Source organism: Bidens hawaiensis, unplaced genomic scaffold (assembly GCF_021521415.1).
Source record: "Bidens hawaiensis isolate Kalapana, Puna unplaced genomic scaffold, B.hawaiensis_p1.1 tig00001032_1, whole genome shotgun sequence".
Classification (NCBI taxonomy): Eukaryota; Viridiplantae; Streptophyta; class Magnoliopsida; order Asterales; family Asteraceae; genus Bidens; species Bidens hawaiensis.
The window spans coordinates 1,226,674-1,245,816 of NW_027491060.1; the positions used below are offsets into that span (position 1 = coordinate 1,226,674).

General features: G+C 35.8%; 2 protein-coding genes across 3 annotated transcripts; one reads left to right on the top strand and one right to left on the bottom strand.

Moving 5' to 3' along the window:
* Window positions 1–1,107: 1,107 nt before the first annotated feature.
* Window positions 1,108–5,331, bottom strand: LOC143554546 (TOM1-like protein 3). 2 transcript variants are annotated; one of them, XM_077044275.1, is made up of 9 exons: window positions 5,202–5,331; window positions 4,758–4,878; window positions 4,186–4,264; window positions 3,941–4,039; window positions 3,733–3,846; window positions 3,496–3,641; window positions 2,811–2,978; window positions 2,497–2,697; window positions 1,108–1,826 (listed from the first exon to the last, which is right to left on the bottom strand). In XM_077044275.1, exons 2-9 carry the CDS (start codon window positions 4,868–4,870, stop codon window positions 1,268–1,270), a joined length of 1,479 nt encoding a protein of 492 aa, XP_076900390.1. In that variant the 5' UTR covers window positions 4,871–4,878; window positions 5,202–5,331; the 3' UTR covers window positions 1,108–1,267. The 2 variants fall into 2 exon arrangements, with proteins under 2 accessions (XP_076900390.1, XP_076900396.1); XM_077044281.1 differs by having other exon boundaries at window positions 5,027–5,217.
* Window positions 5,332–11,636: 6,305 nt separating this feature from the next.
* On the top strand, window positions 11,637–17,102 carry LOC143554563 (putative methyltransferase PMT24). Its single transcript, XM_077044288.1, has 9 exons — window positions 11,637–11,836; window positions 12,937–13,840; window positions 13,922–14,071; window positions 14,519–14,789; window positions 14,875–14,985; window positions 15,691–15,865; window positions 15,992–16,264; window positions 16,351–16,545; window positions 16,622–17,102. The coding sequence occupies exons 2-9, from the start codon at window positions 12,968–12,970 to the stop codon at window positions 16,848–16,850; spliced, it is 2,277 nt and encodes a 758-aa protein (XP_076900403.1). The 5' UTR covers window positions 11,637–11,836; window positions 12,937–12,967; the 3' UTR covers window positions 16,851–17,102.
* Window positions 17,103–19,143: the final 2,041 nt, after the last annotated feature.

Genomic DNA, 19,143 nt, shown 5'->3' on the forward strand with positions numbered 1-19,143 from the left:
TGTTTATGACAAGAATACAAGTTTAACTTTTAGTTAAATATGAATATTAGATGTTAAAATTGACGTGAAGCCTTTATTTAACTAAAAACTACTTAAGCTTTGTGTATAAGTGTATTCTAACCTAATTTTATAATATAGGAAATAACATAGCAAAAGGAACATGTTTCTTGGTTTCGTAATTGATTTAAGGTTAAAGTTTCATGAACTTAATCAGGTTGAAACTTATTGATATCGTAAACATGCCTTAAAGAACGTTTGTTTTGCTAAATGTTTGTGAAAAAAGTTGGAATGTTTTAAAAGAATTAAGATGTTAATGAATTAGAATTGATGGGATTTTGTTTGTTTTACGCTAGCATGTTTTACTTCAATCATTTTTTTGTGTGCTTGAGTAGAACAACAATCATACCTAGTAAAATCATACTCATGGCCAAGCTATAGATAGAGTTTTGGAGAGTAGGATGTAAGCACAACATACCCTTATCCAAAAGAATAGAGACTAATTCTATAAAGATTCGACTTCAGGAACCATATATGGATTATGGACCTGAAAAATATATATATTAGAAGCATAATTTGCCAATAGCATAAACCTGACACAAATGTATAACATGAACACATAATATTTTTGGAAAAGAAAGACACAAAATGACAAGCAAAAGGAGACATGCAAAACGCCAACAAAGTACATGAATAAGAATAACTAACCTCGTAAGATAAATCTAAGCCACAGCTGTTTACTTTTTAAAAGTCTTTGACCGCGTCTATGAAGTCCTATATTTTACCATGTCTTGAGAAAATGAAGTCTAACAAATCATTCCAAAACTTGAACCATAAACTCGAAAACCTGAACACTAAGTATAGGTAACAGGACATGTATGACACCTGACATGAGATTGGTTTTAGAAAATTTTATGGGTATGAGACGTGTGACCGCAGTTGTTACCAAACGATTACCAAAAACATAATTATTGGTACTAGAATAATCTATTAATTTACTGACTAATCATTTTTTTTATATATTTTTAATTTTCTAATAAAATAAATAATATAGAAACATTATTTAGAGATAATAATCTAAGAAATAATTTGGGACCAACCAAAAGAACACATTTACATACTCAAAACCAAGTAACAATGCCATGACACAACCACCCACAAATTCACAAATCCAATTTATTCTCCAACAACAAAAATAAAAAAAAATAAAAATAAAAATAAAATCCCTCCATTAATAACATACACCATCCAAACATAAACTCAATTCACCTCAAAAGGATCTACTTGGGTACGAAGACGAAGAAGACGGTGACTGCTTGGCCTTTGCAAAATCCACAAGGTCTTTAAACAAAGCATCTTCCACTTTTTCCTTCTTGAGCGGGCCCGACAAATTAAGCGAAAGGTTCTGGGCCTGGCCCACCAAGCTGTCATAAGACGAGCCCGACCCGCTACTAGATAGTGAATTGTGATTCTGGTCAAAGAATTGTCGTCTCTCGCTATGTTTCGAGGGCGGTGGCGGGATGGAGACTATAGGCGGTTGACTGTATTGACCGAAAGGTGAATGGTCAACGGGCTTGGGTTCATCGTATGTGGGCTGACTGGTGAAAAGGGTTGCAGTCGGGTTTATGTAATCATCTGACGGAGGGGGCGGGGACGGTGGTTTTGGTGGATTTGTTGACAGTTTAGAGCTGTAGGTGTCACCACTAAGATAGTCAACCATCGGGCCTGAATCAGAAGCAACGGGCCTTTTTGACGCGGGTGGAGGAGGGATAAGTGGGGCTGCACGCAGTGCTTCGGTTCTTGAGGTGTTTTGGTTCCGGCTCTGTCCCCTGAAATAGCAGAAATATGTGTTGGTTCATTCAGTTCAAAATTCCTATTATGGTGTAAACGAGCCAAGCTTAAACGAGCTCAAGCTTAAATAAACTAGACTCATTAGCCTGTAAAATTTCCTTTATACAATAAAAATATAAATATTATTATCTATATACTATGAAAAAATATATATATATATATATCTAAATCATATTATTTGTTGTGTATAAAAAATTATAACAAATAGAAAATAATTATATATTTATTTAACAAAATAATAAAATATTTGATAAATAGTGAACAAGCCAGCTTGAGCTTAAACAATTATAAACAGGCCAAGCTCAAGACTAGAAAATTATTAACAGGCTGAGCTCGAGATTAAAAAGTTATTAACGGCCTGAGCCAAAGCTTAGAAAACCACTAGCGGGCCGAGCTCGAGCTTTGAAAACAAACTAATAACGAGCCGAGCTTGAGCTTAGAAAACTATTTACGAGCCAAGCTCGACCTTAAAAAACTCTTAAAAAGGGCCGAGCTCAAGCTTAGAAAATTATTAATGGGCCAAAGAGCTTAAATAATCTGAGCTCGAGCATTTGCACACCAAAGACTAGACTCGTGTTTTGCCACATTTGCACACAAATTTCAAGAACAAATGTCAAATGTAAAGTAAAAAACAAATTATATTTTTACCGATGTGCAAGCTGACCAAAATCATCATCAGACTCGTCATCCTCGTGAGTAACGTTCACAAGAGGAGCTACTGAACTTCCGGTTGCTGATGTCACGCTGGGCTGAGTAGGGCCCACACCGTTTGCAATATCATCATGACGGCGAAGAACACGCATCAAAGTATCATTCAAAGTCAAACCCTTACCTAGAAGCTCTTCGTCTCTAAAAAAGATCAAAAAAGTCAAAATTATGTTAGTCAAAATTGCAAAAAAAAAAAAACCAAAAAGTCAATACTTTTATATAATTAAGTTGGAAAAGAAATTAAAGGTGCTTACGATGTAGTATTTACAAGAGTCATGACCCGTTGCTGGTAAGAACGACATTGGTCAACAAGGTCAACAATCAATTCTTCTTTAACCCCCTCTCGGTTCTTAGGATCTAAAGCTAAAAGCATGTCCATTAACACATCCGCTATTCCTTCTGCGTTCACGAGCTCTGACAAGCTGCATTAAAAAAATACGAACTTTATTATTATCTATCAAGTGCACAGGTGGCAATTTTGACCCATTTGTGTATAAAGATTCGGGTTATGGTCAAACAAAGTGTTTCAAGTCAACTCAAAAGGAACATGAACCATATTAACAAATTACCCGTTTTGACTTGAACCCGGTTAAAACTGTTACCAATTCTGACCGACCTGCTCATTTCGCTACCTCTAAGGCTAGTCTAAAGTCGTAAAAGGTCGCGGGCTCGGAACAATTATCTTAACAAGCTGAATGTTGAGCTCGAGCTGGGCTCGTATAAAGCTGGAGCCTGCTGTGGCTTGTCAAGCCAGCTTGTATAATTCTATTTATATTAGTTATATACGTTACACATTGATATATATAAGTGAAGAATATTATTTTCAACATCCCTACAATCTACTCAATAAAATCATGGTAATAATTAGAAGAAAAACTCATGAGATGACAATATAACAATAAGTGTCTGACCCGATGATATTAGTCAACTCCGAAATACCTGAGTCCCGCAGCATCGGTTTGTAGGGATGCCTGAATAGCCGCTTCCTCATACGGTGAAGTAGGTTGCACAACCGGGTGCGTTTGTGGCGGTGTAAACAACGGGACACTGTTCTCTTCTTTTGGTGGGAAATCAACTCCCGCAGACTATAAATTACAAAACGGTAAAAACATGTTAAATTAAACATACAAACATTAAAACTTATTATTCCAATACATATCATTTATCAATCAATACCTTCAGGTCATTGTATGCTTCGTAGTATTGTGGGTACCGGCCCCCACGGCCCCCAAAAGCTTCTTGCCATGAATCTATCAGGATAAGAATCTTTTCACGTACGTTTAAATCTGGCTGTAATATGAAAATTTTAAGTTAATTTAGTAACATAAAGCGTGGTTAATGTAAGTAGACTGAAAGATATTACGAAACTTGTCAAACAAGGCACCTTTTTCTTTATGATTTTGACCATATCATGCAAAATGTCTCGCTCGATAATCAGTTGAAATACGTTTTCTCCACAGTTTTTGCTCAGAGTTTCCAGTACCTAATCATCAATTACAAAAACAAGATTTTGATATAATGTTGATTCCTAGCAGAATAAGTAACAAATATTAAAAACCGTTAACATAGCATGCAAGGAATATATGAAACATGAATAACGACATTCACAGTGTGCAATGAAAGACATACGAAAAGAGCCAGGAGTTGTATTTTTGGATTTTTGTTCCCGAGCTTCTTCTTCAGTATCTTTAGAGCGTCTTTTGTCTGCCTGCAAAATCAAGCACATAAACCTCGACTTAAAACCACTAAAAATCATCAAATTAAGAATAGTCCTAGGAGAACTTAAAAGAAAAGATGAACACATCATTTTACATTCATAGCATATTATTATAAAAAGTTTCTAATCACAAAATAATAATTATAATCATAGAAAATGTCAGCTGATAGTAACCAAGTTTTCCATTAGAGCCACTGAAACTTTCAATATTGTTCCAAGTTTTCATAACTGTTCCATCACATAAATGGAACAATATTAAAACCGACTCGGTTTTTTAAGTTAACAGAAGATTGAATGACTTTATAGAAACAATATTAAAGCTCGGTTACTATTTCACGGCTCTTTTTGCATAATTAATTTGTAAGGTTATGCACTTTCTATACATATATCCAATGTCTTGTAACAATATAACAAAACCTAACTTGACATTACAAGATTGCAAATGAATAAATAAATTAATTATAATGGAAAAAAGAAATTATACCCAGGATCCATATTGATAAGATCACATAGCTCAATATTAATCGCCCAATCCGGGCCGATCAGCAAATCACTTGTTGCTCTTTCTGCACACGCAGCTGCACTATTGTTTGACATTTCTACCCCTGCAATCACCCCCAACAAAATTCAAGATTCAATTACAAAACCAAACCCTAAAACTTCAGGATTCACATAACAACTCATAATTCAAGAGAACTGAAACAAATTCACATCGATTCGATTGAAATTTAAAAAAAAACCCTAAAAGTTTACCCAAAACCCTAATTGATTAGAACTTCAAGAACCGATTATGTGATGCGAAATCGAATAAAGCCAGATGGAATATGCGATCAAATTGAAAACTCAGTAAAACCCAGGTGGGAATTAGATCAGTGTTGCGAAAAGTATGAATCTTGAAAGAAATTGAAGGGATCAAGAATTGGCTTACCGTCGACAACAATGATGTGATTTATAATTTGTTTTGAGGATTTAGTCAAGGAAAAGTAGATATAGATTCAGCAGAAATCGAGAGAGAGATGAATATTATTTATGTGTTTGGTCTGTGTTTGGGTTTATGTTTGGGTCAAGCCTTTTTAATATTATTCATACAACAAGATAGACCAGATTATACTTTTCTTGATAAGCAATTAATAACTGGAAGTTATATTTTGAAAAAAAAAAGAGGTGTGAATCATCCCTTTTTATAGATATACTTCAAATTCATGTTTAGGTGAGAAAAGGTTAACAGTTTACTATGAAACTTTTATAATGTTATAACAGGTTTGATTTATTGGATGTGTCAGACGTTAAGTACGAAACACGGATGCTAAAAAGGTGTGAAATAATAACTTCAACATTTATTATTAGAGAACAAATATAGAATAAAAACTAAAGGGGAAACAAAGTCTGAAACGTTATCATGTAATCCTCAATCTGAAAGTCGGATCCTTCCCAACCCTAATCTAACTCCTCCATCGTGTTGCCACCCTTTTCTCTATTGCTGAGGTTGTTCAACTATCGTCACAGTGGCAAACAACCAGTCCACCACTAAGAACCTAGAATTGCCACAACCCTAGAAGCAAAGCTATTAGTTGTCTTTATCATGCTTTTAATTTCAGTCGTCTTCATCGTCTCACTAAACATGGATCTCTTGCGATCTACTGCAATAAATTCGGAGAGGATGTAAAACTGTTTGCGATGAGGTGATAATTTTGTTTCTTACACAAATTCTATTTGATGTTAACATGTTTACAAATGTTTGTGAACCCAACGTTTATGTATATCCCGCAAATCAGATTGATATTTCATGCTTTGGTTTGGTGGTTTATATGTTATGATTCGGTTATAAAACTTGTAATTTAAACATTATTTTTGCAAACATTTTCATATTGATTTGCTCTATATGTGAAAGAAACAAGCACAAAGTATACATTCATGCACTCAAAGAAAATGTTACAAAGTTTACATGAGTCGTTTGCACGATATAGTTTGATATGAAGTAAAAAGGGCATGGTTATAGATAGGTTGAAACAATAATACGATAAACAAATGTGTCTAAACGAGTCCAACCCACCTAAGCAGTTTAAGACAAGAATATCACAAATGTGTTGAATGGGTTAACATGTAGATTGGTGCGTTTAAGACTCATTCGTCAAAATAATGTAGATTTACAAGTTTATAAATAAACAAGTATATCATATTGCATTCCCTATCATAAGCGGCTAGCATAGTTCGTTAAGGATTTTATGGATTGTAAATTTGGTAACTTTTATTCTAAAATAATATTAGCTATGTCTTATATTTGTTTAACTGTGCTAAGAGGGTCATATCAATAATCGTGCAATACGTGTTGTCTTATTGTGCTACTAAACCTCTTAGATTTAGCCACGCTACGCAAATCGTGTCATATCACTCATATGTGTCAGTTATTTTTTTATATTTAACCATGTTAAATGTATCGAATCATTAATTGTGGTAAAAGTGTTTCTTAACTTGCTATTTAACATATCCATGGTATTTTTTAAATATTGATATGTTTGGTTAAGCGTGTGGTGTTAAACAGGCATGTTAGACATGGCCTCTTTAACACAACATGTTTTATCTAATAAAAATGTAGTTAAACTATTTATTGATTATTATTATTTGATTTTTATTATCATCGGAACGTGTTTCGTACTTTTGTTTACTGAAAGCGTGTTTTGATTTGAATATGTTTTGTGGAGAAATGAGAAAATTCGATGTGTACAAAAATGATGCTAACGTTACTGCTGTGGCATAAATTGTAAGTGACAGACCCACAAGAATTTAACCTAGGACGATGTTGTATAAAACTTCTGGACCAATGTTGTCGGTGACATACATACGTAGGTGATGCGCTTATTCTTTTTTATTCTTTTTTCATTGGTCGGCAAAACCCATACTATACGTGACGGCCATTGACTTAATAATTGGTCTATTTTATTCTATTGGTAACAAAAGAACAAATACATATATATGGAATACTAGTTTGATCCTCTCGTGTTACGGGGGTCTATTCAAGTTTTTATTTTAATCGTTTTACTATTTTATGATGATTTATTTTATTTTTTTAACGTAGTTTAGTTTTAATTTAATACATATATATTAGTTTGTTATTATTTTTTTAGCGTCTGAGTTTTTTCAATTGAGATGTGTAGGTTTTATAGTTTTTTAATTAACAAACATAAACGGACACGAGCATGTTGATTTTTTTAAATGAACAAACATGAACACAAATATTTGTCTAATGAAAAGGGGGATGTTAATGTAATTGACAATGGAGGGTAGTATCGGAAGTTAACCGACGATGAAGATGATAGACCAGCAACAGAGAATATGTAAAGAAGATAAATTAAATTAGGGTTTAATGATAGTGTTTACCAATAAATAAGATCTTATAACCCATTTGGGGGCTATTAGGGTTTGGTAAAACCCAAAACCCGTGTACATTATTCTTTGATGATTAAGGAGTTATTTCACAAATAAATGAGATGTTATAACCCGTTTAGGAGTTATCCGGGTTTGGTGAGATCCATGACCCGCAAAAATTATTGTTTGATTATAAAAGAGATTCATAAATATATGAGATGTTATAACCTGTTTAAAAACTATCCGGGTTTGGTAAACCCATACCCATGAATTCGGGTCAAATGCATGAGAAGCCTACATTTAGAAATCAAGCAATCTGGTGACTCTAGAGAATTGGGGGAACAACCTGAGAGCGACACATAGAATTTTATGATAGGCAATTATATAGATAGTTAGATAATTATATTTTTGAAAAGTAAATTAAGCCAAATTGAAATGTAGCCTTGTTTTTAGGTATGAGAAATTAAAAATACAAAGATATTAAACAAGAACCAGGGGAGGTAATTTTTAACAAGAACTTAACCCAACACATAAAAAAAAGAAAAAAAAACATCATGAGTTGGTTGACAGTCAGATACAACCTTTTTTATTAAACATGTCAACGCGTATAAGCATGGGCCGACCGAACACGACCCGTTAAAAAATAGGTTGACTTGTTAATTTGTTTAAAATTTTTTAAAATTAACATTTAGAAATCAGAGATGAAAGTGTTGAAATTTAAAGTTAAATATTTAAAGTTTTCATATGCTATTAACTTTTAAGAAATAGATTAATTTCCCTATTGAATCATTTTATCAACATTTTAAGCAAGTTTATTTTATTAGTTCTAATTGTCCTTCCTCTTATCATCCTCATTTGCTTTGTGATAAAAAAAAATTGCACCCCACTCCACCATGGCGCCTTAGAGTTTCATTAATAAATCATATATCAAATCATTAGATTTAATGTTGTACATATACTTGAACTGATATGATATAATCAAAATGCTATTGTATGTTGCAAACTCATTGATTGTGATGAGAATGATAACAAGGTCACGCTTGAGCCTGTTTTGTATCCGGGTCTTGGGCTTGGGCCATCGGTTTGCCCAGCTGGGTCGATAGTATGATTTTCAGTTCTAGGTGTATAATAATGAATATAAATATATATTTGTTTGAATGCATGTGAGGGCTCTGTTTTGATCACAAAACGACGAGTTCATTAATCATTATGTCACTCATCACATGAAATTCTAAAATATCTGGGAGTGCACGTAAAAGTGCTAATTTAGCAATTATTATTAGTCCAGTTTGTTTTAACTTGGATATCCGATATCTATGCATGAGTTATGTGTGGTCTAAATAATCAATCATAAACGGTTTAATTAAAATCTAACTGAACAAGGGAAACTAATGAACAGGGCCGGCTCCAGGGTAGGGCGAGTCGAACATCCGGCCGAGGCACTTAATTTTTAGGGGCCTGAAATTTTTTATATATTTTTAATTTTTTTTACAATGGTAGAAGTTATGTTGATGTGAGTTGCAGATACAAAGAAATGAAGAAAAAGAAGGTTGGTTAGAAAGAAAATTAATATTTTGTTATTAAACGAAAGTTATGGTTTCTGACACAAATTGTCAATAGTCACCTTTATCCACATCACTTTTTTGAAGGTGTTAATATATTTTTAGTTTGTTTTTCGTACTAAAGGTTTAATTTACTTTAGTTTATTTATTAATAAATGATTTAACATGACAAATGACTTTTTTTTCTTTTAATTCTATCTAATTAATATATTTTCTATATCAGTCTACTGATTTTATAGGCTATAAATTTATATGACTTACTCTATTTTTTAATAAACAAAACATATTTACTTTTTTTTAAAAAAATATTTATCTAAAAGAATATATTTATAATAAAAATCTTAAACAATACTCGAGTTCTATTCTATCTTTTAAAAATACATGTGAAATCAATATAGAGAGAGAGAGAGAGTTAGAAAGTTTTAACTTTTTTGAAAAATTAAATTATTGGTGATCCTATTTTAACGTAAGCCGGTTAATGATTATTTATCTAATAAAAGAGAGAAAGTAAGGAAATAATACTTAATCATATGCCTTTGATATTAACATGTGGATGCAAAAAACAACAATTTGCGACACTCTAGTTAAAATGTTTTAGTTCTGTCACTAATATAGATTTTAGCTCATTTAGTTTAAGTAATATTATGCGTATTTAGTTGGTCAATTATGCTTTAAAAAATTTTTAACATTGAACATCCCAAATTAATTATATATTCTTTCATAGCCCAAACCAAATTATTAACCATGTAACAGCTGGGTTTTTTTAGTTTTTTTTATTTATGTTCTTTGTTTGCCTTTTATAATATTTTCGGCCCCTCAATTAAAATGTTCAAGTTCCGTTATTTTAGGCACGAATCTAGCATTTAAAAACCTTTTTTTTATCCATAGTCTGTTTAAGTTATACGGGCCTTTTTATTTCAGCTCTGCCGAGGTATTTAAATCCTCGGAGCCGCCCCGCTAATGAAGTAAAAGAAAACAAGTTACTTCAATGAAGAAAGAGTTATACAAAGCATCTATAACTAACAAAACTTCATACCTATATGGTTACGGGTTGCTGGTAAACATACCAATAATCATGCTTAAATAAAACTAAACCTGAATTGGCAACTGTACTAATGGGTTACCATACTCTCAGGGTATTTTTGTGTGTATAGTTTAGTGAATATGCAATGGGGGATCGCGTTAAGGCACCCTACCAAGTTGTAATAAAACTATAACATGTGTAAAGCTGACGTATATTCAAAAGTGATTTCAGGTGATCAAGCGTAAAACCATACAAGTTTTTAGGTTAGATAATGATACAAAATTTGTTAATAATCGAAAAACTGGTTGGATTTTAGGGGTGTTACAAGTTATGAAATGCATTTTGGCATTACTTTAATTATCCATTTTGAAACAAAATACTAAACTCTTTCATTGGATCCTTAATTGAAGAGTCCACAAACATGCCTTAAGTTATCTCACATACTCCTATTGTAGATCATATATGGTTACTACTTACTACCTTGGTATATATATAATCGTGGTGCTATTGAAGGGCTTTTTATTCCACATGCACGAGCACATATCTTTGTTTCATTGCTTCTATTGGGGTGTTATCAATGGAGAAGAATTGCTCACTCGCATAAAGCTAACCATCAATGTCTTCACATGTAAACTTGTGGAAATCGACCTTGCGCAATCTGGTTGGTCGCTCTGATTGTCATTTTTCCACCTGACTAAATTTTGTTATTTAGTTGTTGATTGATGATTATTTACTCGATAACTGTTTCCCTTATTGCTTCCATTTCTCGTCATTAGCTCCATCTTTTTTTCCTTCAATGAACACGTAAGTTCATGATCTCCTTATCTGATCTTTCTACTATTGCCACTACACTTGATTCGACTCGTAGCATCATCTACTCATGATCATTATGAGTTTTCCTCCCCATTTCAAATTCTTCTTGATGCGTGTTTACATTTACCGTTGTTATAAGTTTTCCAACCGGTCAACAGAGCTTTCAAATACTAAGAAAGAAGATAGATAGAACAAGGCTCGAATTGACTTAATCTTCACATAACAAAAAGAGAAGGTTCAATATATCGTGACTGTGGTGACATTCACCCTTGTTCTATATACACAAAACACAATCAACCTTCGATTCTTGAATCCTTCGATCCCTTTTTTTCACGCCCATAGGCTTCCGATCCACACACCAAAACAACCCTCCCCCCTCTCTCTTTGCATCTACAAATCAATACTAAACAGTAAGAAAATCCTACAAGTACAATAACCCTAATTCTTAAAATTCTTCTTGTAAGACCCCACTTACTATTTTGCTCCAAAACAATTAACTCTTGATACCCTACAACAAAATGTCAAAATCCATCCTTTTCAAATAATATTACTACTACACATCCAGTAACTCTTGTAGATCTACCTTACTATTACTATTTCATTTCATGTAAAAAAGCGTCGGTGGGCTGGATCTACTCTTGTTGTCATTAATTACAACCAATACGCGTTCGTTCTCTTTGTATATATATCTATCTGCCTCACTGAGTCCCACTACTCATGCTTCCCACCATTTCTTCAGCCTCCTGAGTCTTGAAACTTAACATTTTGAGCCTCAGATCTTCAACAACAACCATAAAGGTGAGACCTTTTCTGCTCAATCTTCAACTTTTTGGGTACAATTATGTTGATTTTGTATATTTTCCTTGGGAATTCATTTGGGTTTCTTGTATTTTGTACAAAGATTACTGTTTTGAGTTGATTTCAGACATAAAGGTGAAATCTTTTTCTGATTAATCTTCATATTTTGGGTGAAACAATGTTGATTTTATATATTTTCTTTGGTAATTCATCTGGGGTTTTTGTATTTTGTACAAAGATTACTGTTTTGAGTTGATTTCAGACATAAAGGTGAAAACTTTTCTGCTTATTCATCATATTTTGGGTACAACAGTGTTGTTTTTATATATTTTCTTTGGGAATTCATGTGGGATTTTTGTATTTTGTACGATTACTGTTTTGAGTTGATTTCAGACATAAAGGTGGAATCTTTAGTAAAACAATGTTGATTTTGTGTGGTTTTGTTTTTGGGATTTTATGTGGGGTTTTTGTAATTTGTACAAAGATTGCTGTTTTGACTTGATTTCAGCTCTGAAATTGGTGGGTTGTGTTCTTTATTGTTCATTATTGTGTGTTTTAGTAGATTTGGATATTGGGTTGTAATTTGATTACTGATCTTGTGTTTTGAAGTTTACTTGCTAAATTTAGAATTGATATGAAGTGATTTGAGCTTTTTAGGTACTAAGTGTTCTGCCACTGCAGTAGATTAGTTATTTTCAGTGTCATACTTATAATATGATCTGCAATTGAAACAAATCTTAATGTTTCACATATAGATGCAAGTTATGTTATAATCTGGATTTGATGCATTTTAGCTTTCGATCTAGTCGTATATGATACTGTGGTTGCTAGGTTAATACAATAATTGAGATTTGAATAAGATAAGATTGTTATATGTGCTAAAGTGATAGATTTTATGACATGAAATGACCGTTTTAACCTTTGGAAGAAGGGAAAAAAAGGGGGGGGGGGTAGTACGTGAGTTTTCCGGTAACGGGTTCTCGCAATTATAAAAATGAAATGACCATGTTGGCCTTCTTGTACATTTTTTTGAAACACTATCCTTTTGGGAGTTTAGTGAAGTGTACTAAACGGTTGACTTTAAACTTTGACCGTTTCAGGATAATTTAAGAAAACCAGTAGTTTGTAGTGATGGCTCAGGGGAGATATTCCCGGGTCGATGGGAAGAAATCATCATGTTCCACCGCTACAATTATAATTATTGTCGGGGTGTGTTTGGTTGGAGTATGGATGTTCATGTCATCATCCGCTGCCCCGGGTCAAACTTCTGACTTGCCCGTTGTTAGAGAGTCAAAGCAAAAAGACACCACCAAGATATCTTCATCTTCCCAATTTGAAGACAATTCAGGCGATCTGTCATCTGATGATTCGGTTAATAATCAAGAAACCACACAAAATGAGGAGTCTAGTACAAATGAAGATGAGTCAAAGTCAACTGAAGAAAACTCAAACTCAGAAGAAACCAACTCAAATGAAAGTGAGAATTCAAATTCTGACTCAAATGAAACCGAGAATTCAAATTCGAATTCCGACTCAAATGAAACTGAGAATTCAAATTCGAATTCTGACTCAAATGAAACCGAGAATTCGAATTCTGATTCAAACGAAAGCGAGAATTCAAATTCTGATTCAAACCAACCAGAAAAGAAAGATGAAGTGGAAGAAAGCTCGAGTGATAGCAAGACGGAAGATTTATCGGCTGCAACACAATCCGAGATATTAAAAGAAACAAACGCGCAAAACAGGGCGTTTTCGACACAAGCTGCTGAGTCAGCAACTGAGAAACAATCACAAAAGCCATCGATAACTTGGAAAACATGTAATGTGACTGCTGGCCCGGATTATATTCCGTGTCTTGATAACTTAGAAGCCATTAAACACCTACACGGAAGGAGTCATTATGAACATAGGGAACGGCACTGCCCGGTGGACCCACCTACGTGTCTTGTCCCACTGCCGGTCGGTTATAAAACGCCCATCAAGTGGCCTAGAAGCAGAGAACAGGTGAATATTGTGACCTATTATTTATAAAGTGTGTGTGCATGCTAACTAAACTGTACATGTTTTTTTTTGTTTTTTTTTCAGATTTGGTACAGTAATGTCCCACACACGAAGCTTGCTGCGGTCAAAGGGCATCAAAATTGGGTCAAAGTTGACGGGGAGTACCTTACGTTTCCTGGTGGCGGTACTCAGTTCAAGAATGGAGCCCTTCATTATATAGATTTTATCCAAAATGTTAGTATTGCTATGTTTGATTAGAGGTTGCAAAATGGGCCGGTTGGGATGGTTTGGTCACAATGAAATGGGTTGGGTTGGCCCAAAACGTATTTGTCCAAACTGGTGTGTCAAATATGATTTCATCCAAAACGCTAGTATCTTTAGGTTCAAATAGAGAGGTGAAAATATGAGCTGGTCGGGCGGGCTTGGTCACAATGTGAAACGGGCCTGGCTGGGTGGCTCAGGTTGGGTTGACCACCCAAAACGCATTTTGTCCAGACTGGTGTGGCAAAATTGGCTGGTCGGGCGGGCTTGGTCAAAATGCGAAACAGGCTGGGCTGGGTTGACCCAAAACGAATTTTATCCAAACTTTCGTGTCAAATATGATTTCAACAGTTATCTTGTTTCAGTAAAACTCTGAATATATTTATAAAAAATGATCTGTTTTTGGTTTCATAATTGCAGTCACACCCTGATATCGCGTGGGGCAAACGAACCCGAGTGATTTTAGATGTCGGATGCGGAGTCGCTAGTTTTGGGGGGTATCTTTTTGAGCGGGACGTTATTGCAATGTCGTTTGCACCAAAAGATGAACACGAGGCTCAAGTGCAATTTGCACTAGAAAGGGGTATTCCCGCCATTTCAGCTGTTATGGGCACCAAAAGGCTGCCATTCCCAAGCAAGATCTTTGATATCGTTCATTGTGCCCGTTGCAGAGTCCCGTGGCATATTGAAGGTGATATTTTAAGTCTTGTTTATAAGTATTAAATCTTTCGTTTTTTGTGATTATAATGAAATGTTAAGAAAGTTTATGTTTATAGGTGGTAAACTTTTGTTGGAGCTTAACCGTGTGCTACGACCTGGTGGTTATTTTGTATGGTCTGCAACCCCGGTTTACCAGAATAAGACTGAAGATGTGGAAATATGGGAAGGCGTGAGATGATTACCTTTATACCTTTTTATGTTTCTCATTCAATTTATTACTTCAAATATACAGAATTTGCCAAAAGTAGGGGTGTGAATTTTTGTCATGTCACAACCTAACACGAAATTCTTGGGTTTGGTATAAACTGGTTCGGGTCAAACCCGTGAACCTGTTTATCTTAATGGGCTGACCGTTGACCCATTTATTTATTTTTATCTTATGTAATAAATTAAACTGGTTGGTTATCTTATGCAAAAAATTTAAAACTAAAAAAGAAGTTGTCATATTTTATAAATAAAATGCAACTGTTTTATATGCATTTGTATAGTTGTAAAAATGTAAATTTAAAGTATTAATATGTGAAAAAATAAAAAATAAAAAACTTTTGGATCACAGCCCGTGAATATGCGTGTCGTGTTCGGGTTCACGTGTCTGACATGATTTTCGGGTTCGGGTTCGGGTTCGTGTTAGGTTGGACCCATCAACCTGCGAACACGGTTTGTTTAGCACCCCTAGTCATAAGTAGTTACAACTTCAAGCAGTAGGAAAAGACAATACATAAAAATATATAAAAGATACCAAGAAATGTTTACTAATGGCTTGGTTCAACGGGTCAAAAACAAGATGTTCATTTTAGGGAATAACCTGAAAAGCAAAGTGCGTACTTTGTGTGTCGGAAAAATTAACTTCTTTGTGATTAATCTTGTGGCAGCTATGTCTAAACTAACTAAGGCGATGTGTTGGGAGTTGGTGGTGATCAACAAAGACAAATTGAACGAGGTCGGTGCAGCAATATACAGTAAGTCGACATCTAATGAATGCTATGAGAACCGAGAACAAAACGAGCCACCGCTATGTGAAAGCAAAGATGACCCTGATGCAGTCTGGTAAGATTTCTCAACTTTTAGCTTTATAAATATAAATACATGCATACATATATTGTTCTGTAATGAAACTCAGGATTATATATTATTTATAATATTTTAAAACATAACATGATTTTGTGAATGCAGGAATGTGAAACTTGAAGCATGCATGCATAAAGTACCAACCGACAAATCAGTACGCGGTTCAAAATGGCCCGAGACATGGCCACAGAGGGTGGAGTCACCACCATACTGGCTAAAGAGTAGTGAGGTTGGAGTTTATGGAAAGCCCGGACCCGAGGACTTCACTACTGATTATGAAAACTGGAAACGCGTTGTCTCAAAATCTTACTTAAAGGGGCTAGGAATCGATTGGTCTTCTGTCAGAAATGTCATGGACATGCGGTCCATATACGGAGGGTAAGAAAAATCAGAGGGTCGGGTAACATGTCAAATGTGATTTCAGTTGATCTAATTTGTATTTTTTTTTTTTGACAAATTTTTAGATTTGCTGCTGCAATGAGAGATTTAAAGATTTGGGTGATGAACGTTGTGCCTCTTGATTCGCCGGATACGCTTCCGATTATATACGAGCGTGGACTCTTTGGAATATATCATGATTGGTGCGAATCGTTCAGCACTTACCCGCGAACATATGATCTTCTTCATGCTGATCATCTTTTCTCTGATGTTAAGAAAAGGTAATGTATCGGCTTCTCATCATTAATTCTCATATTATATGTTTCTTATAACTGAAGGTGATTTTTCTTGTCACAGGTGCAAGTTACAATCATTAATGGCGGAAGTTGACAGAATCTTGAGACCGGAAGGTAAACTGATCGTGCGTGACAATGTTGAGACCATTACCGAGGTTGAAAAGATGGCAAAGTCTTTACATTGGAAAATCCGAATGACTTACAACAAGGACAACGAGGGAATGTTATGTGTCGAGAAATCGTTTTGGCGGCCCGATGAGGTAGAAACGCTATCTTACGCCACTGAATAGAAGTTCGTTTTTTTTGTGTATGGAGAATCAGTGAAAGAATGATCTTATGTTGTCATTAATTTTATTGAATTTGTAATTTGTTTAGCCAAGTATACTTGTTGTTTTAGTTTATTCTTGTAACGGTTTTGAATTATTGTCAGTGTCGTTAAATGTACTCACTTCAATGAGAGTGTGCGGTTAGAATATGTAAAACAGCGATATGTTATCATATTTAGAAATGAAATGAAATTATACAATTCGAAGTTAAATGTATTAGCAGCTTGATGATATGTAAAATGTATTTTTGGCCTGATGGCCATATAAGCTATTTACCCTGAAGCGAATATAAGCCTATGGTCACTGGAGGAATTGCAATCTATGTTTTTGTGAAGAAGTTGAGGGATATTTTGGTAATGTCACACCTTTTGTCGTTTAGTCTGCGACACACATGAGGATCTCAAGACCAGGCTTGACGGATTTGAATTACGAGACTGTTAATTTCAACATTTTAGTTACCATTAAATATACAAAGAGGGTATAACGGATGCGAAAATATATGATGGTTTGAGGAGACGAAGGGAACGAATTGTAGTTATAGGCATCAAACGGAAAAATATCCCATTTTATGTTTTTACCATTTCTTGCCTTCTTGGTTCTAATTGTTTGATGATTGTTTACTAAAGAGAATGTTCTCATGTCTTGAAGAGGTAGGTCCCAGCAGAGCCCAGTTGGACCCGCAAGACTCACCTTGAATAGGGACGTCTGCGCAATGACCAACTGCTCCAGCAGGACCCACCATGCTCAGAGAACCTTACGCGCAGTACGCCAGCTGTACCCGCAGGGAAAGCCTCCCAATGGTGAAGTACCCCGCCTGTTCCCGCAGCTGAGGATACAAGCCATCAGGGAAGGCTACCCGCACTAACAGCAAGGCTACACGCACAAGGCATTCGCTACTTCAGTGGTCACATGAAGGAATGAGCAAGGCGGGAATACTCCCGCCTAAATGAGCCAGTCCGTATGCTTCTGGAAGGTCTTTCGTACTATACCTACTAAGGTATGGGCGGAACAGACAATTTGACCAGAGCAGCCCATGAACCAATCACAGGGTGAGCTCACCGACAACAATACGAGGAGGAGCACCCTCTAGTACTGTTTGTCACTATTAGCCGCTGCCTACTCACCAACCCTTACGATGGGACGTGCGCAGCCTACAGTTGGTGGAACAGTGCGTAGCCGGCAGTAAAGGAACAGTATACAGCCGACCTTTACTGTTGGCCGTAGCCTATCCACCAACCAGCATGGCCTGTGCGTAGTCCACTGTTGGTGGAACAGGAATACTATTCAGCCGGCTGTACCTTCTAGGAAACCTACCTTCGGCTATAAATACTCCAACACCTTGGAATGGTAAGGACATCATCTGATATCTCAATCTTATCTAGCAATCTCTTAATATACACTTATATTCAGAGCAATCTAGTCTGATTCTCACGCCGGAGGGTGGTCACAAGGAGGAACCCCCCCTTCTCAGTGACGAGCTTACGGTGTCTGTTTTGCAGGTCCCCTGAAGAACAACCTTCTCTGCTAGACCTCATCCTCGTGGGAAACATTACTTAACCCCCAGATTGTCTATAATCTGCCCGTGGGTTCACTTAGTGTTTCTTCATTGGCGCCATCCGTGCATAAAAGCTAGAACTAATTTAGTTTTTTCAAAATTTCTGAAGAAATGGTTAACGTTACTCCGGTCCCAAGGCCAGTAACCGACCAAGAAACCCCGGTAACCACAACCCCAGCAACTGGGGGGAACACCGGCGGTTATACAAATCTTACGAACACTACCCCGACTACCCAAGCCGGGGCAAGTGCAGTAAATATTCCACTGGGGTTCACTGATGCCCAGTTGGAAAAACGAACGAGGGTCCCTCGCCAAACACTAGATCAAGTGAAGGCGTGGGCCGAAGCACGTCAGAGAGAGTTCCAAGCTGAATTGGATGAACGCTTGCGTTCAGTTCAACAGGCTGACGAATTCGGCAGTACTCGCCAACATCTCAATATGAACAGCGAGTGTGAGTACTCAGACGACGAGAGGGAAGAATCCGATACCGACGCAAACCCTCGCCATAAGGCGAAAGGGAAGCGTAAGGAAACGGACTTCCAGCCGAAAAGGAATTTTGGGGAAGCTTTTAAACCAACGAATGCGGAGAGCGCGTGACTTCTCCAAAACCTTTAGACCAACTGCTACAAATGCAGGAAAGTCAAAGTTCGCAAGGGACATTGCGGAAGCAATCGCCCCGAGAAGTGCCAAACAAATGTCCAA